The 27,671-nt window shown below is 44.5% G+C and overlaps 2 protein-coding genes across 4 annotated transcripts; one reads left to right on the forward strand and one right to left on the reverse strand.

The window, feature by feature from the left end:
* Positions 1 to 5,113: 5,113 nt before the first annotated feature.
* On the forward strand, positions 5,114 to 14,542 carry fam151a (family with sequence similarity 151 member A). Its single transcript, XM_005464537.4, has 13 exons — positions 5,114 to 5,343; positions 5,512 to 5,669; positions 7,962 to 8,102; positions 8,215 to 8,364; positions 8,441 to 8,603; positions 8,938 to 8,995; positions 10,449 to 10,538; positions 10,783 to 10,859; positions 10,981 to 11,117; positions 11,423 to 11,569; positions 12,407 to 12,513; positions 12,587 to 12,766; positions 13,251 to 14,542. Exons 1-13 carry the CDS (start codon positions 5,279 to 5,281, stop codon positions 13,584 to 13,586), a joined length of 1,809 nt encoding a protein of 602 aa, XP_005464594.1. The 5' UTR covers positions 5,114 to 5,278; the 3' UTR covers positions 13,587 to 14,542.
* Positions 14,095 to 27,659, reverse strand: LOC100702233 (acyl-coenzyme A thioesterase 11). 3 transcript variants are annotated; one of them, XM_019348304.2, is made up of 18 exons: positions 27,139 to 27,173; positions 26,837 to 26,917; positions 24,147 to 24,338; positions 23,992 to 24,061; positions 23,852 to 23,912; positions 23,297 to 23,401; positions 21,855 to 21,990; positions 20,994 to 21,085; positions 20,398 to 20,459; positions 20,067 to 20,186; positions 19,815 to 19,953; positions 18,648 to 18,703; positions 18,450 to 18,516; positions 17,475 to 17,558; positions 17,267 to 17,400; positions 14,876 to 15,043; positions 14,676 to 14,802; positions 14,095 to 14,595 (listed from the first exon to the last, which is right to left on the reverse strand). In XM_019348304.2, the coding sequence occupies exons 3-18, from the start codon at positions 24,328 to 24,330 to the stop codon at positions 14,467 to 14,469; spliced, it is 1,734 nt and encodes a 577-aa protein (XP_019203849.1). In that variant the 5' UTR covers positions 24,331 to 24,338; positions 26,837 to 26,917; positions 27,139 to 27,173; the 3' UTR covers positions 14,095 to 14,466. The 3 variants fall into 3 exon arrangements, with proteins under 3 accessions (XP_019203849.1, XP_005464593.1, XP_005464591.1); XM_005464536.4 differs by lacking the exons at positions 26,837 to 26,917; positions 27,139 to 27,173 and adding an exon at positions 27,505 to 27,659; XM_005464534.4 differs by lacking the exon at positions 26,837 to 26,917 and having other exon boundaries at positions 27,139 to 27,243.
* Positions 27,660 to 27,671: the final 12 nt, after the last annotated feature.

The following is a 27,671-nucleotide window of genomic DNA, read 5'->3' on the forward strand; positions in this document are numbered from 1 at the left end:
ACTCTCAGCGATGCCGCAGAGTTCCTTTGACTTTGGGCTCTGCAGCAGAGTTTGGACCTGGAAACGGCTAATGACATCAGACTTAAAGACCGGATAGCATCTCTATTGCCTAATACATAATTGTGTTGTGAATATTCATCCTTAATCTGTATAAATGCATATGGTTCAGAAAAATTATAGTAATTACAAAATGGCACATTTCAGGCTAGAATGGCAAAGGGGAAGCTGTCAGCAGAGGAACGAAAGAGAAGGAGGAAAAAAATTAACAGCCAGCCCGAGTTGAAGAAAGAGTTTCTCATAAAGGAAAGGGAAAGATGGAGAAACAGAGTGAAAGAGGGAAAAATAAAGAACATCAGTGATCTGAAAGAAAGAGAAAAAAGGCAGAAGAGAAGGTTTTGGAAACAAGCACAGAGAAACATGAGGAGAGAAAGCACAGCAGGATCACGCAACCACAGAGAACTTTAGGAATCAAGGAGGAGCAGGCAGCTACTTGCTGGTGAACTATTAAGATGTAGAACTTGACATGAGCAAAAACAGAATTGTTATGATGTGTCTTTGTAATATTACATAAGTTGTTAAGGTTTAATGGTCATTTTGAAAGAAATAATATCTTGTTTTCTACTAGTGTGTCACCACCGTCAGCACCTTGTCAACTCCATAATATGGAGTTTTTGTTTATATTTCTCTTTTGGAGAACCATATATTTTCCTCCTTCGTGATCTTCCAATAAAAATATGTAATTTTCTCAATAAATGTGTAATTTGCACACTGCTAAATATGATTGTTTCTTATAGAGAGTAAATACAAGCTTCTGAAAATATGTATGACTGTAACTCTAATAATAAAAAGCCAAAACCATCTTACTTTTAAACGTGGTATAATTAGTTTGAAAACATATGTGCATAAACAGTAGAACAGAGAAGCTGCTAATAGTCAAAATAGCTGAAACAACTTAATTTAAAATATATATCTTTGCATTTCTTTGTGTCTGACGGTGTTGACAAAAACCTTGCACTTCTCCAGCAAAAACATAAATTATTAAAAAATGTTACACCTGGGAGATTGTACCAAAACATGGTGAGACAGCCAAAACTTTGTGTAACAATTATATGTAAATATGTTTTTGAAAAATCAAAAAATATATTTTCGAAAATTAAAACCTGTTTTGTCCCTAATCTCAGGAATCACTGCTACACCAGAACCAGGCTCAGGGAGGGGCCTGAGCGCTGAGGGGCTGAGGGGACGGAGACAGGACAAAAGACACGCTGTGAAGACAGCCAGACATTAATGGTTAAATACAGAGTGGTGTATAAATATATGCCTATTGCAGGGTAACTGAGGGAGAATTCAGGGTCACCTAATCAGCCCTGTGTGCTTTATCAAAAAGGAAGAGAAGCCAGTGTGGGCAAAATCTGCTCTCTCTGTCTAGTCCCCGTCAGTACGCTCACTGCAGCATTTTGGATCAACTGAAGGCTTTTCAGGGAGTTTTTAGGACATCCTGATAAATAATGAATTACAGTAGTCCAGCCTGGAAGTAAGACAGAGCCTGATTATTCAAGATCTTGTATGTGAGGAGGAAAATGTTTAATTCTGTTCTGGATGTATGAGGGAGGCACTGAATAGTAGCAAGAGACAGGATATTTCTAATTTTAGAGATGTTGCACAAAACCAATAAAGCATCCAGAGTAAGAATCTGCTTAGATACCATATTTCTAAGACTTTCAGGGCCGAGTACAATAACCTCAGTTTGATCTGAATTAAGAAGCAGAAAGTTAGCGGCCATCCAGGTCTTTATGTCTTTAAGACATTCCTGCAGTTTAACTAATCAGTGTGTGTTACCTGGCTTCACATACAATATGACTCAAACCACTGCAGCACAGTACCTTTAACACCTACAGCATGCTCTAATCTCTGTAATAAAATATTGTGGTCAGCAGCACTGAACACTGCACTGAGGTCTAACTGCAATAATATCATTCATAACCTTCACAGTTCTGAGTACATAGAATTCATCTGCATCTGAGTTGTTTCATTTAAAATTAATGTGAGTAATGTACAGACGCAAAATTAAGAGAAAGTCATCTCTGTCCAAATATTTATGCACCTAACTGTACATACTCGGGCAAAACAAGGTTATTCTCATTGGTTACATGCCTACAGGTTAGCTAACAGAGCTTTTCTGATTGCAGCTGTTTGGGGATTGTGAGGAAGACAAACACATTAGGTCTGTTTTACCCACAAACTGCACAGGTATGTGTGTTCTTTTAATGATTGCTGGACAAACCTGTGATTGATTTAGCAGATAACAAAGAAAAAACAAGATGTTCAGAACTAAACAACAGTACAGTTACAGCTGACTGTGTGGCCCTGGTGTTCCAGCATGAGCTTATAGAGAAGATTGTCTTGATGCAGGTTCACTCATCCAGGAAACATGAAATGGGTGATTCTATTCATCTGGATGTTTTCAGAGGGAGAAATGTTTCATCATCATCAGCTGACTTCTTCAGTCTCAGCTGACTGCAGGTTTCAACCTTATAAACAGGACATTTGCACAATGACTGAAACCAGCTGACCGAATGAACACTGGGCTGTGAGGTCAGTTCCTGGATCTGAAGAAGTCACCTGGACAAGTGACGAAGCGTTTCTCCCACTGAAAAGAAAACACGTGTTCCAACTCAGGCAGCTGTGTCCAGCACAGGTTCTTTTCCCAATTTATAGGCAAGAACTCAAGATGGATTATATCTAATACATACATTAAATATATATATATATAAGACAGTTAGAAACAGCAAATGCTTTTGTACTCCTGAAGTTTTGTACTACTGAAGGTGTTGCTAAACAATTACATGCAATGTCTTTAAGGACTTTGCAAAATGGGCTGTGGAGCAAGGAATATGTGACAGATTTGGGATGATTGTTAAACAGTGCACAGTGCACACTGGTGATGCTCGAGACATCACTACAATGTTGGAGAACTTGAAAAGAATGATTCCTTTTTAAGCCTGTGGTTTTTTCCTCTGGTGAAGGTCTTGATGACCAGAACTCTGAGGTCAAAAGGCAGAGAGGCCAGTACGAAGGCGGACCCAAAAGCAGACTCAATGCATGAGTGATTCCAACTTAAACTGATTTTATTTAACACAGGGAGCATCCAAGGCAAGGGTTAGGGTAACTTCACAGAGGCAACTTTACAGAGGCTGGATCCACTGCAACATGAGGAGAGAGGATTATTTCCAGTGCGGAGGACGACAGGTGGGAATTGGGAAATTCTCAGGAAATCATCTGAAATCATGCATATCTCTAAAAAGGGAAGAAATACTATTTGTGTCAGGCTGTGTGGATGTGGAGAAGGGAGGACCCAAACGCAGGACTCGCAGGCAGGATGTGGACAGTATTTATTACGATGACTGGATGAACAGAACATAAGAGAGACGCGGATTAGACGATGACAAGACAAGAAACTGAGGGAACCTGAGGGCTTAAATACAATGGATAGAGATGATTATTAGACACGGGTCTGATAATGGCTGGGGTGGCTGTAGCTCAGGTGGTAGAGCGGGTCACCGAAGGTTGGTGGTTTGATCCCAGTCTGCTCTAGTCTGCATGCCAAGATACTAACTGCATGTTGCAAGATACTAACTCCATGTTGCCCTCTGATGCATCCATCGGAGTGTGAATGCGAGTGAATGTTAGACAGAAGCACTACAAACCTTAGGCTACGTTCACACTGCAGGCGAAAGCGCATCAAATCCGAGTTTTTTGACCCTATGCGACCCATCTCCGATCATGGTATGACAGTGTGAACGGCACAAATCCGATCTGGGTCACTTTCGTATGTGGTACTGAATCCGATACATATCCGATGTTTTAGAAAGCGACTGCTGTTTGAACGGTCATGTCGCATTAAATCCGTCTTTTACGTCACTGACACAAGACAGACGCCAATTATCAGCACCGGAGAAGACATCGCGAACGCTTCCTGGCCATCCAGTGTAGATGTTAGTGAAACTGTTGGGAAGACAACGTGAACATTTTATTTGTACTGTATAATCTGCAGATTCTGACAGAAATTTAAAGCGCCTTGAGGCGACTTTTGTTGTGATTTGGCGCTATATAAATAAAATTGAATTGAATTGAATTGAAAATCTGCAGCTATCCTTAGAAGCACCGCTCCTCTCTAAAACAGCAGTAAGGATCATTATTAGGTTATTTATATTATTATGTAAATAACAGAATAATTTAAAGCAAAAATTGGGAAACGTAAAGTCCGAAGTCTTTATATTAAGGGCCATCAGTCAAACAGTACTGTTTGCTCTGGGTCTAAACAGAGCGCGTTGTGTGTGACGTCTTCTTTTGCGCATGCGGGCCGCTTTGAGCGTTCACACTAGAGCGCGTTTGATGTCGCATTTTATGTGTAGTGTGAACAAGCAGACAAAAAAATCAGATTTGATCAAAAAATCGGAATTGAGCATTAAGACCTGCAGTGTGAACGTAGCCTAAGATAAAAGTGCTTGTATGATTGGGTGAATGCACGAGTTGTATAAAGTGCTTTGAGTGCTCAGTGAGAGTAGAAAAGCGATATATAAGAACCAGTCCATTTACCAACACAGCTGAACTAAATCTAACTAATGAGACAGATGGCTAACACACGAACATGTGGAAAATAAGCAGAGAACATGTTTGTAGAAATGGAGATTATGTATCGGAATTTCAGGAGCAGGACCACGCCTCCAAACACGCTCCTTCCCGTTGTCATCTAGTTCCCCCCAGTTCTGCAAGCTGTTCATTCTCGTTTACGTGCCCCTCCCTCCCTCCCTCCTTGTTCTCAATTCTTTAACTTCTTCACTTCTATTTAGTGCATGGGGATCTGCCAGGCCTGGCAGCTCAGTTCATGTCCAAGCATTCACCTTTACCGACTAATACGCTGTCAAACCTAAAATGAGGACGTGGGCCCAGCTAGTGAAATGTGAAAATGATCATGCCATAATCCCTCCCATGTTTCCGTGTGGCACTGTGAGTAATGCACAATTCTTCCAAAGACGGAAAAAGACAGAAACTGTTATAGTGCTAACAGTGTCTACCCTACACTCCTTATAGCTTGTCTAAGAGACACCTTTCGTCAGGCAGCAAGTGGACACTGAAGAGTGTGTGTGCCTTATCAGAAGGAAAACTGTTCTCTGCACCTGAGATAAAGGATCATATAAAAGAAGAGTGAGCGCTCCCCGAGGTCTCCTACTTGTTAGACATTTGAATGTAGACAGGAGGAGAAAGACTTGTGAGAATGGCAGGAGAGGATAAAAGGAGAGATGAACAAACTGCTGGAGGAACAGAAGGAAAGCAAAACAGGTTGGAGACAAATCAGTTGCTCTTTTATAAAATAGATGAAGCAGCATGTACACTTGTGAGACATGCATGTGTAAGGTCAGGTAAACCTCTACAATATGTTAAATGCTGAAACAAATGCTGCTTCCAAGGCTGAATAGACAGACGAGCATTAATTGTGTACTCCCACAGGATGGAGCCCGAGGTTAACGATCAACGAGTGGAGCGAGGTCAAAAGAAGCTTTGTGTGCTGCCCAAACGACTCCTGGTAATGATATCTGTGGCTGTTGTGCTCATCGTACTGCTGACTGTCATCGTTGTAACTGCTGTGCTGCTCACTAGAACGTCAGGTACATTTTTACAGTATGTATGATATAAATGATATAACAATGATGCAACTTTGTTTATAATGCAGATGATGAAAATGTTACCTGAGTAAATGTATTCCTTTATTACTCATCACCAGAGGTAAATTTCACAGTACTTTGTACTTATATACTGTATTATATACAACTCCAATGATATCAGAGTCCACCTGGAGCCGATTGCAGCAGCCTCTTACCCTCCTGTGGGTTTTCTTCAAAGCATTTTCTCTGCATTGGATCTGAACAACAGTCAAATCTGAGCAGAAGTGACAAAGCTTTGCTAGTTTCTTGTTTTCTATTTGCACCATAGTTCTTCCAAATATTTCAGTTCAGGATTTTTTAACTGCTGTGATGTATACCATCAGTAAACATGCTTTAAAGTATCCTAACTGTGACATTACTGCTTTTACCTAACCGGTCCAGGTTGTATCTGGTACAATCATCCACAACATTTCACTGTATCTCAAAGACCAGGGCGCTGCTTTAGTTGGATGAGCAGGCGGCCATATGCAGCATGGTTTGAGTCCGACCCGCGGCCCTTTGCTGCGTGTGTCCCCCTCTCTTTCCTCTTCACTGTATCTGTCTAATAAGGCCAAACACAGACTGTAGGCTTAGCCGTGGTTCTAAAAGTAGAATGGAAGCTCAAAGTTCACGACTGGCAGTGCTGTGACATACATACCTACTGCATGTAGAGTTCACCTGAGTATACAGTGATAGTAAGATGAGATAATGGGATTCCCCATTTCCTGCTGTCTTTGCACAGGTGAAAAAGCCCACAGTGTTGCTGGGTTTTCCTCACCTGCAGCTGCTGAGCCACAGGCTGCTGCAGCCTCCAGCAGTGTGCCTTCTCCAAACTTAACACTTAAATACTCGCTGTGTCAGCATCATAACTTTATATTGCTGTTGCTAAAATCTTTTTTTGATTACAGTGATCAAAGTTCATTTGATATCATACCGCAGTGCTCATTTAAATACCATGATGCATGAGCACTCATCATTAGGCTTCTGTTCTTATGACAGCAAAGTACCATAGATGTGGACAAAAAGTACACGGCTGCTTTGAACTGTGTGACTTTTGAATCAATTGACATGAAATGTAGACAAACTCCAAAGATAATGTTACACAATGTGTTTTGTGCTATTAGACCTTAGTCTCTTTGAGTATCTTTGAGCACCGAATTTCCCAGAGGAACCCAGCCGTAAAGTTAATAAATAAAGTTTATTAACTTTATTAATAAAGTAATAAAGTTTTATCTTATCTCTCTCTCTCTCTCTCCTAATATGTGACAGTAGCTTCTTTAAAAAAGACACTAAGAAAAAAGCATTCATGAGTATCTGCAGCTTTCAGTGGAGACCTCTGTCATGTTTTGGAGGTGTTGGGGAGCTTGCCAATGCAGAAAAGTATGGTCAGATTTTCAAATCCCATCTGTCTCACAATGGCTTCAGCATGATGACAATCCCAAACACACTGTCAGTGCAGTATAAGCATATCATGATAGAAAAACACACTGTGGGTCATTGTTGTGGACTGGCCACACTGGACTTCACTGTCAGTAAAATATTCCCAAAGAGATAAGAGAGCTCGTCTAAGACAGGTTAGGCTGTGCTTGGACCAAATCTTTAAAGCTCGTTAGAACTGTACAGGCTGCATGTTTCATAGATTGCTCCCATTTTGTATTTTCCTAGGAAAACATAAAGAAATAAGGGGTGGCTGCTGTAGCTATTATCTTGTAGAATTAATATATTGATGTAAAAATAATAAAACATGGGGTGTTTTGCACTTGGACTTATATCCATATGAACCTGACAACCTGATGATTGCTAAATTATGTAATAATCAGGGCTGTTACTGTCATATTCAAAAACACTGAGACAATGTCCACTTACAATTTACTGAATCTGGGGTTGATGTCATTCAAAGAAAGAGTTAATATTTTATACATAAACCATAAAAATTCAAGTCTGGCACCAGTTTTGCCACAAAGCAGCATTTCGACTTCTTTATTGGGCAACAAATGGACAACAAACAAAAACCCCGATATAATTACATGTAGAGGCCCTGGAGTTTAGGGACTGTGTGACTATGACAGGGATGGGTTTAAACAGAATCTTTAAGCTGAAAAAATGAACCTGTAAACAAACTGCTCTCCCAACAAAGAGCACCCTCCCCAAAAACACGCTGTCGGCTGTTTTTGTTGAAAGTTTAGGGACAGGGACTACATACATTGCTGTACCTATGACTCCGTCATTGTCTTGCTGTCCAATCGTGTTCCTCAGCTCCTTCTTCTGCCTCGTTTTCTGGTGGAGACATGCTGGAGTACTTGGTGCAGACGGGGAACATCAGTGAACCGGACGGCCTTTTGGCTACGTGGTTTCACCGAGCCAACAGCAAGGACGACATGTACGAAGCGCTCATGGGTAAAAATGCCCAAACTCACACACACAGACAAAACTGCATTATTTGATGGTGTTGGTGCCTGAACCTATAGTCAGGTACAGACAAAACATCCACCTCCTGTCATCTTTTCAGGTGACACCATGATCTTGGAAGCTGATGTCACTCTCATGGGTTATGGAACCCCTGATGAGAAGCCAGTCCCGATCATGGCACACCCTCCTGACATATATAGTGACAACACTCTCGACGAATGGTTAGATGCTGTACTGGCCTCTGGAAAAGGTACAGAACAGATCAGAACTGTCTCCACAGAACATCCATCAGATCACAGTTTTTAAAGGCATGTGTTTGTTTGCAGGCATCAAGTTGGACTTTAAGGCTCTGGAATCAGTGGGTTTGTCACTGGACCTGCTTAAACAAAAGGAAAGCAACAAAGGAATAAACAGACCTGTGTGGCTGAATGCAGACATCCTCAGAGGCCCCAATGTCCCAAGCTTTGTAGCTCCAGTCAATGGAAGCAGGTATGAAATCGTAGCTAGACAGGACACAGACCCTTGGACAGAGTTCAGAATTAGGAAGGGAAAATGTCTAACATCTACAGACTGATCAGAAGGTTAGTGGTTCGATCCCTGGCTCCTCCAGTCTGCATGCCAAGTGTCCCTGGGCATGATACTAGCCCCAGGTTGCTCTCCGATCTGAGTATGAATGTAGTTAGGAAGCACTCAAAAGCTTAGAAGAAAGTGATTGGGTGAGTGTGGTATGGAGTACTTGGGAGAGCAGAAAAGCACTATATAAGAATCAGTCCATTTACCAAAGAAGGTAAACAGTCAATGTTTATGTCTTCCTCTTTTTCAGATTTTTGGAACTCATTCAGGACAAGTTTCCAGATGTGACTTTGTCTCCTGGATGGAAGGTATAGCATGCTCACAGTCTGAGTAAGAATCCCATTGAACCATTGTACCAGGCACGTGCCAAGGTTCTGGGAATGTTCCTGTCTGAAACAGGAAGAGACGTGACACTCAAGGAATCCTGAACTGACATTTATGAGAGAATTCAAAGCTGGAAGAAGAATTTTAACTTTGAGCTTTAAAAAAATCTTTTGAGCTAAAGTACACAAAACAGCTTTTATGTTCGTGTGATCCCTAAAATTAAAGACAATTTAATTAATGTTGACATACACTACCCATCAAAAGTTTGGACACACCTTCTCATTTAATGGTTTTCTTTATTTCTACTACTTTCTACACTGTAGATACTAAAGACATCAAACAAAGATATATGGAATTATGTAGCAAAGAAAAAGTTGATGAATAACTCTAAATATATGTTAGATTCCTCAGTGAGCTTCATGATGTAGTCACCTGACATGGTTTCACCTCACAGGTGTGCCTGTCAGGGGTCATTTGTGGGGTTGGGACCATCATTTGTGTTGTGCAGCAGTCAGGTTGGTGCACAGCTGACAGTCCTATTTGACAACTGTTAGAATTCATATTATGGCAAGAACCAATCAGCTAAGTAAAGAGAAACCACAGTCCATCATTACTTTAAGAGCTGAAGGTCAGTCAGTCCAAAATATTGCTAAAACTTTGAATGTGTCCCCAAGCGCAGTCGCAAGAACCATTAAGCACTACGAGGAAACTGTCTCACATGAGGACGCCCCAGGAAAGGAAGACCAGGAGTCCCCTCTGCTGCTGAGGATACATTCATCCGAGTCACCAGCCTCAGAAATCACAAGTTAGCAGCAGCTCAGCTCAGAGCCCAGATAGATGCGCCACAGAGCTCCAGTAGCAGACACATCTCTACATGTTCAGAGGAGACTGTGTGAATCAGCCCTTTATGGTCAAATAGCTGCTGAGAAACCGCGACTAAGGAAAAGCAACAAGCAGAAGAGATTTGTTTGGGCCAAGAAACACAAGGAGTGGACATGAGACCATCTGTGCTTTGGTGTGATGAGTCCAAGTTTGAGATCTTTGGTTCCACCCGCCGTCCGATGCAGAAAAGGTGAACGATGGTCTGTACATGGATGGTTCCCACTGTGAAGCATGGAGTTGATGGTTTGCTGGTGGGGGGGGGCTTTACTGGTGACACTGTTGGGGATTTATTCAAAACTGAAGGCACACTGACCCAGCATGGCTACCACAGCATCCTGCAGCAACATGCCATCCCATCATGTATTGTTCAACAGCACAATGACCCCAAACACACCTCCAGGCTGTGTCAGGGCTGTTTGACCAAGAAGGAGAGTGATGGAGTGCTGACCTGATGGCCTGGCCTCCACAGTCACCTGACCTAAACCCAATGGAGATGGTATACACATGGTTTATATGTTTGACTGAATAACAGCTGGACCTGCTTTATTTCTTTAGGTACTCTATATTCACCAGCTTACAAACGAAACCTACTCCAGAGCGATGGTGGAAGAAATGTATAACATGATCAAAGATGTACCTCAAAGGGTAAGTGTCAAAATCCTACGAAAATAACATCTGTGTGAAAATATGCTAATTCAGTATAATTATCAGTTGTGTGAATCCAGATTTCAGTCGTCCCAGTAGGTGTTCCACACGTTCCCATCCCAACATGTAACATACGTGTGACAAATCGTCGGTGTGTTACGTGCCGGGATGAGAACGCTCTGAGGTGTTGGTGAAAGGCAGAGCTGACTAACGTTTGACCACCATGAACATTTCATCTCTTTAGGTGACGTTCCCAGTCCATGCCATGTTGGTTCGCAGCGGCTGGCAGCACTTGAGCTGGCTCCTCAACCAGTCACCACGGTAACAGATAACTTCCAAGTCTACTATGGCAATGACTGAAAATCTGCTAATCAAACCAGTAACTGGGGGCTGCTCTCTGTCCATGACTGCCACAGATTGACTGTAATGACTTTGTGTCTAGGTTCAGCCTGACTTTGTGGCAGGGTTCTGTTAACCCCAGCGTTAGCGACCTGCTGTTTGTCCGTGACAACACCCACCCATGGCAAGTCTACTATGACATATATGAACCCACGCTGTCAGAATTCAAGGAGGCTGTAGGTAAGGAACCGTTTATATGGAGCAGATTTACACAGATTATGTTTGGGTAAAATAATAATTGGAAAAAATAAATAATAGTTTGTGTTTGTATGATTTATTCAAATCAGCAGATTTGTTTTCAGTGAGTTCTTTCTGATTGTTTTGTGATTGTTGTTGAAAAATAAATAAAAACATTATTAGAAAACTACATGAAAAATCATTGAAAACTAAACTTATTGCTCACTGTGTGTATTTTTTTAAATCTTCTTATGAGATGAAGAGTTTGCTTCTGTTTAGTTCTTCCTGCGTTCACTGTGTGTTCACAGGTAAGAAGAACAGCGTGAGGAGGTTCTACCCTGGAGGAGATCTGATGGAGTTTCTTCACCCAGGTTACAGCTCAGGCCTCATGAACAGCCTGGCTGTGTCTTTGCTTCCCGTCACTGGTCGGGCCTCCCTGCTCCATCAGCTTTCAGGCAGGTTGACACAAAACTTTTTACACCTCAGGTTTTATAACCTTAACGTGCCAGACTGAAACACAGGGACAAAGCACCCTCTCCAAGTTTACATATGCGAGCGACATCTGGTGGTAACATTATGAATGACAGTGTGGCACTGTTGCGAGAAAAGCCAAGAAACTGCCTCATTTGAAAGATGCCACGAAGCATTCAGAAATCCCTCATGACAGTTTTCGCAAGGTATTTTCAAAGTGAGCTTGATGTATGTACTGAAGTCATTTGGCAGCTGAACCTTTGCTTTGTGTTCACATCACTCACCAGGATGAGGCAAAGTGGTCTTAGTGACTCTTGGTGGCAGAAAAGCTGGTTTGAGAATTTCTGAAACTGCTGATGTCCTGGGATTTTGACAGTTACAGTAACAATTGTGAAAAACAAAAACTATCTGTTGTGTTTTGATAGAAATGAAAGAGACAGAAAAGGAGCTTACTCAGTGTTAACAGCTGTGCTGAGCGGAGAATACAGAGCAGAGCTGCTTGATCAGAAATCAGTGTTTGAAGCTGCAGTGGACAGAGGCGGTGTGTTGGACAATGGGGAAGTGACTGCTGCCAGTGCAGAGGTGCGGCAAACATTTGGCCCTTTGAGTATCAGTCGAGTGTCGCAGCCTGTCCGTCCCTTCATGGCTACGATCTCCTAATCACTTCATGATATCGCACCACGTCACAGATCAGCTGTTCTCTGTCTGCTTTCATGTGTTCAGTAAGGACATCCTGAAGATGTCAAACTGTAAACCTGCACAAGCTGCTGTCATACCACCTTAAAGTCACACTGATAGTAACCTGTCTGTTTCACTAACAGATGGGGGCAGCGGGATGCTGGTCGTTCGTGTGACCTCTGACAGCAGTCGACCTGGAGTCCTTCTGGTAGAAGGTTCTGGAAGGAGCTCAGAACCCCTCACACTGCAGGTATATCTGTAGATCACTAGCCAACCACCAACTTGGTTACATTTTTATTAAGGCCAATCGTGTGTGTTCTCAGGATGTTATTCAGACCCTTGGGCAGACTGCTGATACCTCCTGGGGAGTTTACCTGAGGGTCCATAGTCAGCAGCTTCTGGGGGCTTCTCTTAACCTGCTGCAGTCAGCCTACAGGGCTGATGAGCTCTACAGGCCTGTGTGGATCAGCATGGAGGGCTTACAGAGCAGCGACAGCACAGCAGTAAGTACGTCTGATCCCAACTGAAGCAGCGTCTGCAGACAATAAGTTAATAAATAACAGAACAGGGCAGATGCATGTAGCATTTAACACACCTGGCTGGAAATCCATCAAACTAGAATAGAGGCTTCCAGCAGGTGTAAATGTTGGAGCCTCCCTTTGAGGGTCCACCCTGGCTGGGAAACTCATCACACCCCGACAGAAAGAGAACAGTTATTTGAAATTAATGTTGGAACTGTAGCAAGCTTGAGTTGTATAAGCTGCTAATGTTTCTCAGACTGTCCCCAAGCAAACGCAATCCTTTTTTGTTCTTCATAAAGGCTTTCTAGCTGCTCAGGCTTGGTCAGCAAAACTCAAGTTAACTACCAATCCAACAATGTCCAGTACCGATCCAGTTAGAGACGATGGAAAAGTGTCATTTTTAGGCGTTGGAGTTTTCCCGCTGTGCTTCAGTATCCTTTCATAGTCTTCCTTCTCTTTGCTCCAGGTCTTTGTGTCCACAGTCCAGCGCCTGTTTCCATACGTCACTGTAGTCCTGGCTGAGCACAAATGGCCTCCTCGGATCCCAGCGGCGGTGTCACAGAGGGTGGCTCTACGCCTGAATGCAGCATCGCTGCCCACAGGACAGGAGCAGCTTCATGCTTTACTGGGAATGATGGACAAATACGACTTTATAATTGAGGTGGACACAAAGAAAGGTGCTGAAGCTGTCACCGTGGTGAAGGAGCTCAGTGCACGGCGTGCAGGGAGAGCGAACAGAAGCCTGTATATTCTACCTCAGCAACCCACAGTGAGCAGCATCACAGAGCACGTGTGGGGCTGACATGTTTATATGTGCTTTACTGTGCTGTCACACAGTCCTCGATGCTTTTATGTTCCATTCAAAGTCACCACAGAGTCCTCAGTTTGTGTCTTAGTGTGACCAACAAATACTGCTTAAGATCATTATACTGTATATAATATATATGATTCAATGATTATTATAAAATTCATAATACATTCTATTAAAGAAACCGAGTCCAATACCAGAACGAGCCCCTTAGCCTGTGTTAGCTAGTCCGAGGTTTGTGATTGGCTACAGTAGCAGCTGTACACATATGAAACACTCTCCTGTTATAGTTAACATTTCACATGCAGCCCGCCTCTCTTACTGACTGCAGCACTGCATTTATTTGCATCCATAAATGTGTCTTTAAAGTGTCACAGGTGGCTCACATCGCTGCTGCCATCAGTGCTCTCAGAGGCTCACTTCCTACTTTTAATGGTGATTTCTGAATGTTTACAACAAAGAAATCCAAAATCATCCATCACTTGATTAAAACAAGAAAAAATACAACACAATACTTTATTGAAGTTCAGTGGAAAAAGTCAATATTCATGTTTTTCAAACCAGCATGTTATGTTGAACTAATTGCAACAAACAGTTATAGTGTTAAAATGAACCTGCATTCTACCTCAGCAACCCACACCTGCACTCTGTTACATTCATGTACCTTTAACTTACAAACATGAACAGCAGCTTAACTGACCCAACACAGTAACTGACACAGCGGCTGCTTTTACTCACTTAACAAGAAGATTTTTACTGCTAATGACTTTTGTATCAATCCATGAAATTATCATAAAGTTTTCCCACCATATAAACCAAGCAGGCTGTCCCTACAGTGGTGCTGAGGAGAGCCTCTGACAGGCTGCTGCCACTGTCACAGTCTGTTCCTGGTCAAGTACTGGCTGCAGGAGCAGAAGGTGTGGTAGAAAGAGGAGGACAGGCCGGCAATATCAGTGGAGATGTAGGGAAGGACCTCCGGAGACGCCTGGTTAAAGTAACTGATCTGAAAGAAAGATAACACACTAATAACAGCCAGCTTTGATAAGAGTATATGTACGATGCTAAAACAGCTGTTCTTCTCACCAGTGACATGTTGTCTTTGGTCTCCAGTATGGTGAATCCAGCACACAGAACCTCTCCTCTGTTATAGCCGTCAGTGGGAGGGTGAGTGGGTAGGGACACTGAGCGTAGGGCGATGACATATGGGTCTCTGAAGGAAAACAGAAAGGGAACGCATCAGTAAATCCTGCAGGTGGATGGAAAACTGCTCCGGTTCTACTGACCCGCTGCCACATGGCTTCCTTTTGGAAGCCAACAAGATGAAGTCCTGGAGCATCCCTTCTGCCTGATTGGCTGCAGTGGGAGATCCCATCGCGCCATGACGCACCGATGGAGTCACCACACGATATATGAAGTCATCGTCGTCGACCAGCTGAATCAGCTCGCACTTCCTGTTTGAGGAAACACATACACACTGTTAAACACTGACAGCACTGTTTAAAGACTAAGGCTGCAGTTTACTCCACATGTATCCACGGCAGAGGCTGTTTCTGTGCTTCACCAGCTGAGGGGTGGGGATCGTGCGTTAGGGACACTGAAGGGAAAAACTACATCAAAAGGGGCTGGGTGATGACATCACCCAGATCTCCATCCATCCATCTCTGCTGCTTATCCTTCTCAGGGTCACGGGGGGTGGAGCCTATCCCAGCTGTCTTAGAGGCAGGCCACACCCTGGACAGGTCGCCTGTCTGTCACAGGGCTAACACGTAGACACAGACAACCATTCACACTCACATTCACACCTATGGGCAATTTAGAGCTTCCAGTTAACCTAACCCACTAACTGCATGTCTTTGGACTGTGGAGGAAGCTGGAGTACAGGAGAGGACCCGGGGAGACACGGGGAGAACTCGGGGAGACACGGGGAGAACTCGGGGAGAACTCGGGGAGAACTCGGGGAGACACGGGGAGAACTCGGGGAGACACGGGGAGACACGGGAGACCTCGGGAGACATGGGAGACTCGGGGAGAACCCGGGGAGAACACGGGGAGAACACGGGAGACCCGGGGAGACATGGGGAGAACTCGGGGAGAACCCGGGGAGACACGGGGAGACCTCGGGGAGAACCCGGGGAGACATGGGGAGAACTCGGGGAGAACTCGGGAGAACCCGGGGAGACATGGGGAGAACTCGGGAGAACCCGGGGAGACATGGGGAGAACTCGGGGAGAACTCGGGGAGACACGGGGAGAACCCGGGGAGACACAGGGAGACACGGGGAGACACGGGAGACACGGGGAGACCTCAGGGAGAACCCGGGGAGACATGGGGAGACCTCGGGGAGAACCCGGGGAGACACAGGGAGACACAGGGAGAACCCGGGGAGACATGGGAGAACCCGGGGAGACACGGGAGAACACGGGGAGACCTCGGGGAGAACCCGGGGAGACACGGGGAGAACACGGGGAGACACGGGGAGACCCCGGGGAGAACATGCAAACTCCCCGGCCTGATCCCATGATAGTATATTAGATGGCGCTGTAAATCAAAACTCCACGTCACTGCTGACACTGCATAAACAGCTCGTGCTCCACCTTACAATCCAATGTATTAAAAACCCTCGCTTGGGGCAGACTCCTCCCCCGACGCTCCACCGGAGAACCTCGGCCTCTGAACCATCCATCCAGTCTTTATTAAAGGTCAGACTATGATGAAGCCAACATGACTGCATCATCTGCAAAAACAAGGAAGCTGCCCTCCTCACATCAGCTACACTTTGAATCTGTGAATAGCACACACAGGATCGGAGACAATGGACACCCTCGAGTCCAGCCTCCTACTGAGGAGAAGCCACAGCTTTCACTCCATTTCTAAATGGGCTACTGCGATACACCCCACAGATGGCGTCCTGGTACCTGGTTGTAAGCTTCTCCGAGTCTACAGACACATATAAACTGGATGGTCACACTTCTCTCCAGATGTCCTGTGAGGGTGAAGATCTGGTCCGGTGTCCCACAGCCAGGATGGAAAGGGGGCCGGATCGTCTCAACAGTGAGTTAACGCCTCCTTTTCAGCTCCGTGAAAAATAACTTTCCAGGTGAGGCTGAGCAGTGTGATAAACCAATAACTGGTCCACAACATCCAGTTATTGCTTTAAAACTGGGATTTTCCACAGCGGTCTGGTCCACCAGCACAGCCCACAGTGTTGAGAGCATCTGAGACAAAGCTCTGCTCCTCCACAGTGAACATGATTGCATGTTCTTTCCACCAGCTGCTGGTCATGAGATCAATGCAAAGGGTAAGGCTGCAAATCTAAGCAGCTAGGATGAGCTTCGTCTGCAGGCTGGCTCGGCTGGGGGAGAGTCGCTGTTCCCCTTTCATATATATGTGAAAATAAAGAGACAGACTGGGCCCTCACAGTTAATGTCACTTTCACCTTAACTGATAACATCTCAGCCTCAGTGCAAAGTGAGCAGCATGAACCTAAACCACACATCGCTTCTTTTTGACCCTGAACCTCAGAAAAGTCCATCATTGGAATCAGAGAACAATACCGAGGCAGCGAGTAGAAACAGGACAGAGCGACTGCTGCTGCTGTGAAGCCACATAAAGAAACCGCATGCGCTGAACTTGAGTCGCAGCAAAGGTCAAACAGACGAGTCACAGAGTCTTACTTGTAATGCGAGTCCCAACTCGGCCTGTTGCTCAGCTCAGCGAGTAAATCGAAGGCTCTGTGAGCAGGAACATCCACCTCACATTCAATCTTGAAACTCAGCATGGACTTCTGCTCCAGGGTGTAAAGCTGAACCTGTGAACACAACATAAAGCCCAGATCGGGGCAGACTCACACAAACAAACAGCTCATTAATGAGAAGCACATACCTGGTCCTTCTCACAGCTGAGGCGCCAGTTGCTTCTGGCTGCCAGCATCTTCAGAGCTGAGACATTGTTATAGCTCAGATACACCTGGAAGCACACACCAGCACAAATACAGGAAACACCACAAACTCATCTCCAGAGCTCAGCGTTAGCAGGCTGCCTGCCGCCGTTCAAATACAACTTATTATATATGAATCAGTGCCGTCTAACAGTGTAAGTATTTTATTTAAGGGTGCAAAATGAAGGCAAACTACTGCAGCACTATTTCTCATCTGCAGTCAAGGTGAAGCACACTGGTGCGACTGAGCACGTCGGCCCGTCAGAGGTTCAGTCGACTAAATCAGTCTGCAGGCACGGTTAGAGTCTGGCTGTGGTTCAGGTTTGAAGCTAAGTAGGAAGACATAAACACGCTGAGGTGACGTTTGATTGGTCCTAACTGAAGTGACCTCAGATCACACACTGCAATATAAACTGCAGTGGAACAAACAAATAAAATACACTGAACATCCTTTATGAAAGAAACAGAAATAATGTCCCAAAAGTCAAGACAACGCACCACCGACACACAGCTGAGACGCTGATGAGGGTGACAAGAGACTGAGCTGAGAAAACTAAATGAGCCTATAAAAAGCAAAAACATTTACTGTGTCCAGCTTCAAGCACAGGCTATGACAGGATTATCATCAATGACACCAGTTACACCAAAAACCTGACAGCTGATCATCTGCAGCAGATGATCAGCTGTCAGGTTTTTGGAAATCACCTTATTGGTGCAAAAATACTGTTTTATGTCCGGTATTTATAGATTCAGCTACAGAAATGAGAACTAATAATATGTTTTTGTGACAAAGTAACAAGGTGCCTAAAGATTGTCTATATACATATATATATATATATTACTAAGTTTGATTTCTCTCCCCGTGAGTCCATGTGGACTAACGTGAGCGGGAAAGGTGACGGTGTGGAGCTTCTCCTCACCTGGTTGGTGGGATCCCAGGGAACAGACAGAGGCACCTCACCCTGCGTGCGGGAAATGATGTACTTCCTAAAACACAGTTACACGAATGCTGCATCAGAATGATGGCACTGTGAGTCTGTGCACAAACCTGCACAACAACAGCTGATCTAAATGCAAAGACGGTACATTAGGTGCTGTTTAGAGCAGACGACACATACCTGTCCAGCCTGATCTTTTTCCTGGCTGTTGCCTCCTGAAACCTCCTTCGTCCTTCCTGTAAGTGAGACAGACACACAGGCAGAGGGCACCAGTTTGTAACACAGCAGACAGATTATTCTTCCCAGCACCAGTTTATGACCAGTACACTGATCTGTGGTACAAACTGAGTGGAGTGCATCTTTACTCGGTGATGGCTGCCTGTGTTTGTTTATGCTGATAACGATCTTATCTTACCCTACAGTGGAGCGCCCTTCAGCCTGTAACGATGCTGCAATCGACACCAAGGCCGCTCCATCAGACGGATTTATGACTGATAACATTATTTAAAGTTTACAGCTCTGATCTTTGCTCAGCCTTCACCACGGCTCATTTCCAAAACAAACTCTAATCAATGGTTAATCGAGTGTTTCTGGAACTTCTGTTTATGATACTTTCATGTTTTATTCTACAGGATAATCTCCACAAACTGATTTCACCACTTTTCAGATGAAGTGTAAATGAAGCTGACACAAACACTGAATCTACTGCTCCACAGTCACATGACTTTTTAACGGCACCACCAGCACACACTCGCTTTCCTCTGACCATGCTTTTCTTTGCTCCTTTACATGTGTATAATATGTAATACTCAGAGTACTCCTGTAATACTGTATTTACATGTTTTTAACATTTTATTATTATTATTATTAACTCCATTAGAGTTCACAGTGATAGGCTGGGGCACGTGGACGTGCTCAGCCCTGTGAGCCACAGACGCTGTGACACTTCCACCAGAAACAAAGGAAAGAAAAAGAAAACGCAAACAAAGGTCATGTTTCCTGCTTCGCAGTCATCCATCCATCAGCACCACGGGCGGTGTAAAAGACTGACCCAGCTACACTGATGCCACCCACTGGTTTCTCTGAGCTCACCTTGGATGGCTGCAGAAAATCAGGTGTTACAGGAAAGGTGAGTCTGGCTGTGAAATCAAATGTTCATAGGCTGATGTCTTGTGACTGACATCTTGTTAGCCAATCAGAGTGCGCTTTCATACCACAAATTCTGAAGCAAAACAGATGTCATGTCTTTCATTCAGTATTAGCCAATCACAGACAGCCGTGTCACATCCAGACACTTTATGGATGTAGCATGCTAACAAGCTGTTTGTGACTGTTAGCTTAACTCACCAGGGGTTCAGGTCGTATCCGTGGTAATGTGCGTGGCTTCCCGCCATCATCGAGCACCTCAAAGGTCATGAAGGCAGAGTTTATGTGTCGGTTAGGCCCCTCCTCATGGTAGGCCTCCGCACGCACGCCCACCTCCATGCTGCAGTAAGGACACCACGTCAGTATGCAACCAGCGGTTCTCTGTCTGCTGCACAGCTGCAATGCTGAGCTGTTACCACCGCACATCGAGTCTCTGCGAGTGTTCTGGGATACCTGTTTCTGAAGGCGTTGTTCACTATAGCCTTCAGCAGCAATCTGTCTCCCACCTGAGAAGGTCCTCTGAAGGTGAACATGTCAATGGCTCGGAGGGTGGGATGAGCCTGAGACAGACGACTGCATGCAAAGAGCACAGAGACAATAGTCCTCCGACATGCTGGCTGTGTTCAGGTTACTCACACATACAGCTTGACAGATCCTTTAATCTGGCACGAGGTCTGAACTACACTGATCAGAATATGCAGGTCAAAGGTCACAATGATACATCCTATTTTTGTGAATCAAATGAAGGTAAGAATGTGAAGGAAAGAAGTGTTTGTGACTGTACCTGGCAGCGATTGTAGCTACATTCACCATCCAGGCCATGATCTGCCCTCCAAATGTATTTACCTAGTATTCAAACACAACTCATGCATGATCTGACAGTCAAATGTCTCAGCGGTATGATGACACACTGATGCACTGAACAGTCAAATATATTTGTATATATCAAACAGCTGGGCCTCATTTACAAACCTGTGTGTAGGATCCCTACAAAAAGTTCAAAGGTAGATGTTTAGACACAAGCTATCCGTGTTTCGTGTTGTTTCAGAAATTGCTCTGACCCACAGCAGCAGTCAGCACGCCTCAGTTTACGCTCAGATTTAGTCAGTGTTTGGAGCTGATGTTTTGAACCAAAAAAAGGAGTAAAAGAAATAAAATCCTACTTCGTCTCCACTTCATAAAACTTCATAAAAGCCAAACGTTTTGTTTGTACCCAACAGTAAGAAACGAGGCCACGCAGGTGTTTCTGGTAACAACTGGTTCAAATTCAGTCTCCTTCAAATATTCCACGTTGTAACAGTACGAGGCACACACCAGCGAGAAACTGCCGAGTCCACTCTAGTTCAGATGGGAAACAGACATGTACAGAAACGAACTGACCTGATGGTTTGCATGTGGAGGCAGAACCAGCTCCACACTTTCCACCCGAGTCCTCTCTGCTGCCACTGCATTGGGTCCCACTGAGCTGTCAACTGATACAGAAACAAGTCAAGTCGTCCCTTTATGTGAAGAAAGTACTAATTTCAAGTTTGATAGTCATTTACTGCCAAACTGCTGTCTTTGTTAGTGACCACAGCCAACTATATCCATGGAAGCCAAAGGCTAAAGTAAAGATCAGGTCGTCAAGTCTGTGGTCAGTTCAAATGTTCTTCCCTCAGCTTTGCCGGGTTCTCCTCCTGCCTGCCACCTCCTGCTTCAGCTTCCTTTGTCCTCCTCGGTAAGTGCCCGGACCATCTCCGCCTTGCCTCCCTAAGCTTGTCTTAACTTGAGTCGTCCCTCTCATATACTCATTTCATTAATCCCGGCCTCTTGTTTTTGTTAGTGCCACTGCCTCCAAATCATGGCAGCAGGTCTCAGTACCATCGTTTCAATCCTCTGTCACATATCAACCCTGAAACTGTCTTCACCTGTGCACTGTCTGTTGCTTTGGATGGTTGAGCCCAGGTATTTAAACTCCTTCCTATTACCTACACCTTCCCTACTCTCCCTACAGGTCTGCAAACATCACTGTTTACAGAAGGGGCTGAGAGCAGATCCCTGATGTACTCCCAGCTTGAATCCATCTGTCAGGCCTTCCAGACACCTCACCATGTCATGCACCAGCCTCACACACTTCTCCAGCACTTTTGACTTTCTCGTGTAAAACCACAGCTCCTCTCTTCTATCCTGTGCTTTCTAGATGCACAAAGACGCAGTGAAGTGAAAATACTTGCTCTCTGTGGCCGGGTGTATCACACTCACCCTGCTGCACAGACTCATTGGAAAGCAAATCCTTGATGATGTCATCGTGCACCATTCGGACCCTCCGCCTTTCAGCGGCCACGCTGTATTCAACCTGCTCCTTCTGCGTGTGAGGAACAATGGGCTTCAAGGTCACCTGTGAGGTTCAGGGTCAGGAGGTACCAGACACACACACATTAACACACAGGTCAGACCATGGCAGCACTAAAAGGCATGACTCTGTTTTACAAAGAGAGCTTCTGGTATGATGGTGCCCGTGTCTGTCTTTGGTGCTGCTGGCTGAAGTTTGTCTCACTGTCATAAAGATCCTGTATAAATGGTAAATGTATTTGTATAGCGCTTTACTTAGTCCCTAAGGACCCCAAAGCACTTTACACTACATTCAGTCACCCATTCACACACACATTCACACACTGGTGATGGCAAGCTACATTGTAGCCACAGCCACCCTGGGGCGCACTGGCAGAGGCGAGGCTGCCGGACACTGGCGCCACCGGGCCCTCTGACCACCACCAGTAGGCAACGGATGAAGTGTCTTGCCCGAGGACACAACGACCGAGACTGTCCGAGCCGGGGCTCGAACCTTCCGATTACAAGACGAACTGCCAACTCTTGAGCCACGATCGCCCCGTATAAGTGCTGAGACTCTAAGGATGGATGTGTCACAGCTTCCTCTGATTTAATAAAGAAAAACAACAAAGTCCTGACAGATGCTAAGGTCAAGGAAACTATCACACCATCAAACTCAGAGTCCACTTTAGGATTTTGACCTTTGGAGCTCTACATGGACAAACATCAGCCATGTGTCCCCAGCAGGTGCCCCAGGTCACGTGATCAGGGTGTGCTCGCTGTGCATCATATGATGCTGAAAACTAAAGCAGACACACGAACAGCAGCCCCCAGACTCTGAGCTCTCTCCTTCTGAGCTTCAGGTCCTTTAACCCCACCCCACCCCCTCCTCAACCAATCACAGCAGATGGCCGCCCCTCCCTGAGCCTGGTTCTGCTGGAGGTTTCTTCCTGTTAAAAGGGAGTTTTTCCTTCCCACTGTCGCCAAAGTGCTTGCTCATAGGGGGTCATATGACTGCTGGGTTTTCTCTGTGTGTATTATTGTAGGGTCGACCTTACAATATAAAGCGCCTTGAGGCGACTGTTGCTGTGATTTGGCGCCGTGTAAATAACACTGAATTGAAAAACAACAACTAAAAACTCTTTTTAGACTTGCATTTGGTTAACCTTTGTTTTTATGTCCTGGCATTGTTGTGAAGCATTTTGTGATGTTTATCTTGAACGGTTACTAGGTTACGTACTAAATTTCCTTTGAGATGCAACAACACACAAACAACATGCTTTTAAATAATGATATTCATCTAGTTATCAGTAACATGGCAAATGTTCACACACTCTCCAGAGCGTCTTAATCATACATTACACTCCCAGCACCTTTTGTCCTGTGCTTGTGCGCTGGGTAACAAAGGTGGCGTAGGCATGACAAACCCTCCAATGACGATCAGAGAACAGGTCCTCACAGTTTACCTGTATGCCCACCTGAGGGGGAAGAAGTACGGGACAATACATTAAGGTAAACACACCTGTGATAAAAGCAAACGCAGCTAACTGAATGGTAGGATGTTGAATTAGTGTGGTTACAGCTCACAGTACTCATTTATGTCACACCCCTACGCACAAAAGAAAACATATTAGGCTTTTTATTCTGTATCATCATATTGTTATCAACTTATGTGATTAAACAAGTTGTGGTGGAAATGAGCATGCCCCCCCCACAGCCCAGTGGGCAGCTCTGATCTTTGAGTTTGCTTTACCAGTCCACACTCACAATGTTTCACTTTTATTCAACCTGCTGACGATGAAGAGGTGCAAAACACCCCAAATCTGCCAGCAGTTACTTTTTCCATGTTATACTTACAAACAATGATTTCATGCCTGATTTCAAAAACAATGAAAGGCACAAAGAACAGCAGCGTGAAGTTCACTGACCTCCATGCTGGTGTTAAAGGCTCTGTTGACCTTTGCCCTGATATTCACCACCTGACCCACGCTGAAGAAAGATGGAAAGGCGGAGTTACTACCTTCAGACCAACCCTTCTATACACACTCACACACACGCCTCCTCTCACCTGATGGTATGCTCAAAGTGGATGTCATCCATCGAAGCAGTGACGCAGGGACTTCCAGCGTGCCTCTCAGCTGCACGTGTCGAACAGTTAGGTCATTACAACATGCACTACACGCTCACAGCTTCCAACACACACCTGTGACACACAAAGCTCACCAGAGAGGCAGGCAGTGGAGTCGATCCATTTGAGCAGCTGTCCCACGCTGAGCTCCTGCCGATGGTTGCTGTGACAGGGCATCACAATCTGACTCATTTTCACCTCTGTCGGGTTGTAGTTTTCTTCTTCTTCCTCTTCTTCTCCATCCTCTTCCTCCAAACAACCTGACGTTCTTGAACTCATTTGGAAAGCTGGGGGAAAGACACAAAAATTAAAGGAAAGACACTGAAGCTACAGTACTGTGCAAAAGTCTTGAGTCGCACCTCATTTTCTTATATTTTGCCCCCAAAGAGCCAGACTTTGTAATCATATTTAAACCTGATACTGAACAATAGTTTTGCTCTAGTCCATTTTCAGATGAATGTCTTTTTGTTTGTTCAGTCACTTAAAACTGACCTATGAATCTTTTAGAAGCATTCAATTCAATTCAGTTTTATTTATACAGCACCAAATCACAGCAACAGTCGCCTCAAGGCGCTTTATATTGTAAGGTAGACCCTACAATAATACATACAGAGAAAAACCCAACAGTCATATGACCCCCTATGAGCAAGCACTTTGGCGACAGTGGGAAGGAAAAACTCCCTTTTAACAGGAAGAAACCTCCAGCAGAACCAGGCTCAGGGAGGGGCGGGGCCATCTGCTGCGACCGGTTGGGGTGAAAAAGGCACCTAACTCAGGAGGTGAACCAGTGCGTCTACACACAACAGAAAATTTAGCAAAGAACCAACTGTAAACTGATTGAGGAGCTACTGCTCAGCATTCCCAGAGTCTGCTTCCCACCCAAACATTCGTTAGGTAACCGACTGTCTAAGTGTCAGTCGATGGATCCACGTCAGCACATCATCAGTGGAAAAGAACATGCAGCACAGCTGCATCCAAATAAAACACATAAAGAGCCCTGGAACAAAGTGAACACAAGTTTAGCCATAACGCACAACGCCACACCAGACCTCCTCATATGAACGGTCAAACATGAGGATGATTCTTTACATTTGCTTTGCAGCCACAGGATCCGGGCACACCATGAACTCCTCTGTACACCAAAGCAGTCCAGAGTCAGCTGTGAGGCCATCTGTTTGACAGCTAGGTGGGATCTATGGTGGGGCTGTGTACCAGTAAGACTCTAGATGACACGTGACAGCTGTGATGGCTGTTTGCTTGGTTCTGTTGGTCACTGTATGTCTTCACAGCATTGTCTACGCTGCATGTTCCAGAACACAGTAAGTTTGTTTTTGAGGTTTTTTGTTCTTAATGCATCAGATTTTCTTTTTATTGTATCCTATAGTTCAGGTTCTAATACAGCCATAGTTTGATATTTTGTAAGGTTGTTGATTGTTCTTTGTTTTCATTGTATTCATTTATGTTGCTTATCTGTGTATTTATGCACATATGTATAAATACACAGATACTGTATGTTGTTGTGCTACATATAGGTTAGGAGTACAGCAGTTTGCAATGTTGTTTTGGATACAGACTATAAAAAACATTATTATAATTTTATTATTATATTATTATAAATATTAGCATGTAGTTAATGTTACACATGGGATGGTGCCAAAAACAGTATGTTATGTGTACTTCACTCATGTCAAAGGCTAACACAGAATGAGCATTTAGAATAACCTAACAGGCAAATCTACCCAGGAAGCTGAGGTAACCACAGGTTACTGACTGTAAAAACAGAGTATGTGAAACATGCAGAGCCAGACTTGTTCTCACTTGTTACAACTGATCTTTTGTATCGTTACTGGGAAGAAGTTCTGATGATAATATTGTCTGGGTTAATGAGTAAAAGCAGGGGTGATTCCATTTTATTTAAAGTGGGCTAGGATAGAGGAGGTGGTACCATTAAAGCATGGTAACGAGAACAACAACAAAAACCAAACAGAAAGTTCAATCAAACTAAAAGTCAATACCAAAGCAAAGCACTCAGGGTGTACACAGACAGGTGAACGAGGTATGCTGTTTAAAGCACTTTGAGAGCTCAAGTCGAATGAAAGCTCGACATAAGAAGCATTTACTATTTACATGAAGACTGGATGAATATAACACTGACACTCCACAGCCAGCACGGGCCTGATGAGTAAAATGCCACCAGGGGGCGATGCCTTTGGCTGCAAAAACGCTTTCAGCCAATAGAAGTCTACGGAAAAACAGCTTTCTGCCTTCAGCTCAGTGAAAACGTTTATAACCTCAGTCACTCCTCATAAGCAACACTGAATTCAAAATGACGTCATTCCATGTATCAGAAGGGCTGACTAATGAGGCTCTAACAAACTGTCACTCATCTGCTTTCACAACACTCACGGCTTCACAAACCACAGTCTGTGTTTCATACGATCTTGGCATTGTTGTAAACCACCTGGCTCTAAGGTTTCTGCTCAGTAAAGACAATGACTCCATCAGTTTTCCTCTGCGGCTCTTGTGTTTGGGCTCAGAGCACAGACAGGTGAGGAGATGACCGTGTGCTGTAAACACGTCGCAGTTTGACACAAACCTCGAGATTAACTTTCACAGACTGTGGCCGTGACTCATGTTTATGACACAGCTCGTGGTGGCGACACATTAACGGCAACAGTTTCCTGAACGATAGTTCATTCAGCTTTGGACCTCAAAGGTTTGTGCTCAGTCCCAGTACAGATGCTGTCCTGGTTTGGACAGGTGGAGCAGGGACCAGGTTACATACCTGTGGTCTGTAGCTGTCCGCGTGGATTTGTCTGTAGCTCTAAAACAAACAGCAGTGACTGTCGACCGGTGTCCTCCTGGACTGTAACATGCACACAACAGACTCACAGTGACTGACGGTGACGCCTAGTCTAACCACTAGTTTCTGCCCAGCAGCTCCCAGTTCACAGGTTTGCGTGTCCTACTAGTTCCACAAACTGCGCCTGTGAGCCAGCCTTGTTTCCATTTAAAGCCGAGCCGAGCCGAGCTTAAACCCGCACCGAGACCATTAACTACATGTTAGTCTACATTAGAGGAACAAACCTGGGGGCGGCCACTCACACAGCCCAGCTCCACAGACTCACGAAACACAACGACCAACACGGATTTCGCCAGTACCTTTCAAAATAAAAGCCACACACATAGTCTGGCTCGCTTATGTGCGTCGATTTGCTTATTTTTACCAACCATGTGCTGTATATGTGCAACATTTAGCTCCTGGATGATAAGCTGAGAAAATGATTTTTTTAAGAGAACAGGGAAAAAGCGAATTTTTTCAAAGTCAACGTGTGTGCACTACCGGTCAAAAGTTTTAGATCAGCCCAGTTCTTCCAGTTATTTATTGCAACTAGTCGTTCGAGTCCAATGAAGTCTATCCTTGGAATGGTACAAAGGGAAGAGGTGACCTACCAGCAGTTTAAAAAAAGGTTTCCCAAAAGTGAAAAATAATGTACATTTCAGGTTTATACCAAAAGGCTTTTTCAGGAAACACAGCATGGGTTAACAACTTAAAGCTGTTCTGCAGCGATGGAGGCTGAGCAAGCCTTGATAGCTGGTGCTACCAATTCCTACAGGTA

Source organism: Oreochromis niloticus, linkage group LG18 (assembly GCF_001858045.2).
Source record: "Oreochromis niloticus isolate F11D_XX linkage group LG18, O_niloticus_UMD_NMBU, whole genome shotgun sequence".
Classification (NCBI taxonomy): domain Eukaryota; kingdom Metazoa; phylum Chordata; class Actinopteri; order Cichliformes; family Cichlidae; genus Oreochromis; species Oreochromis niloticus.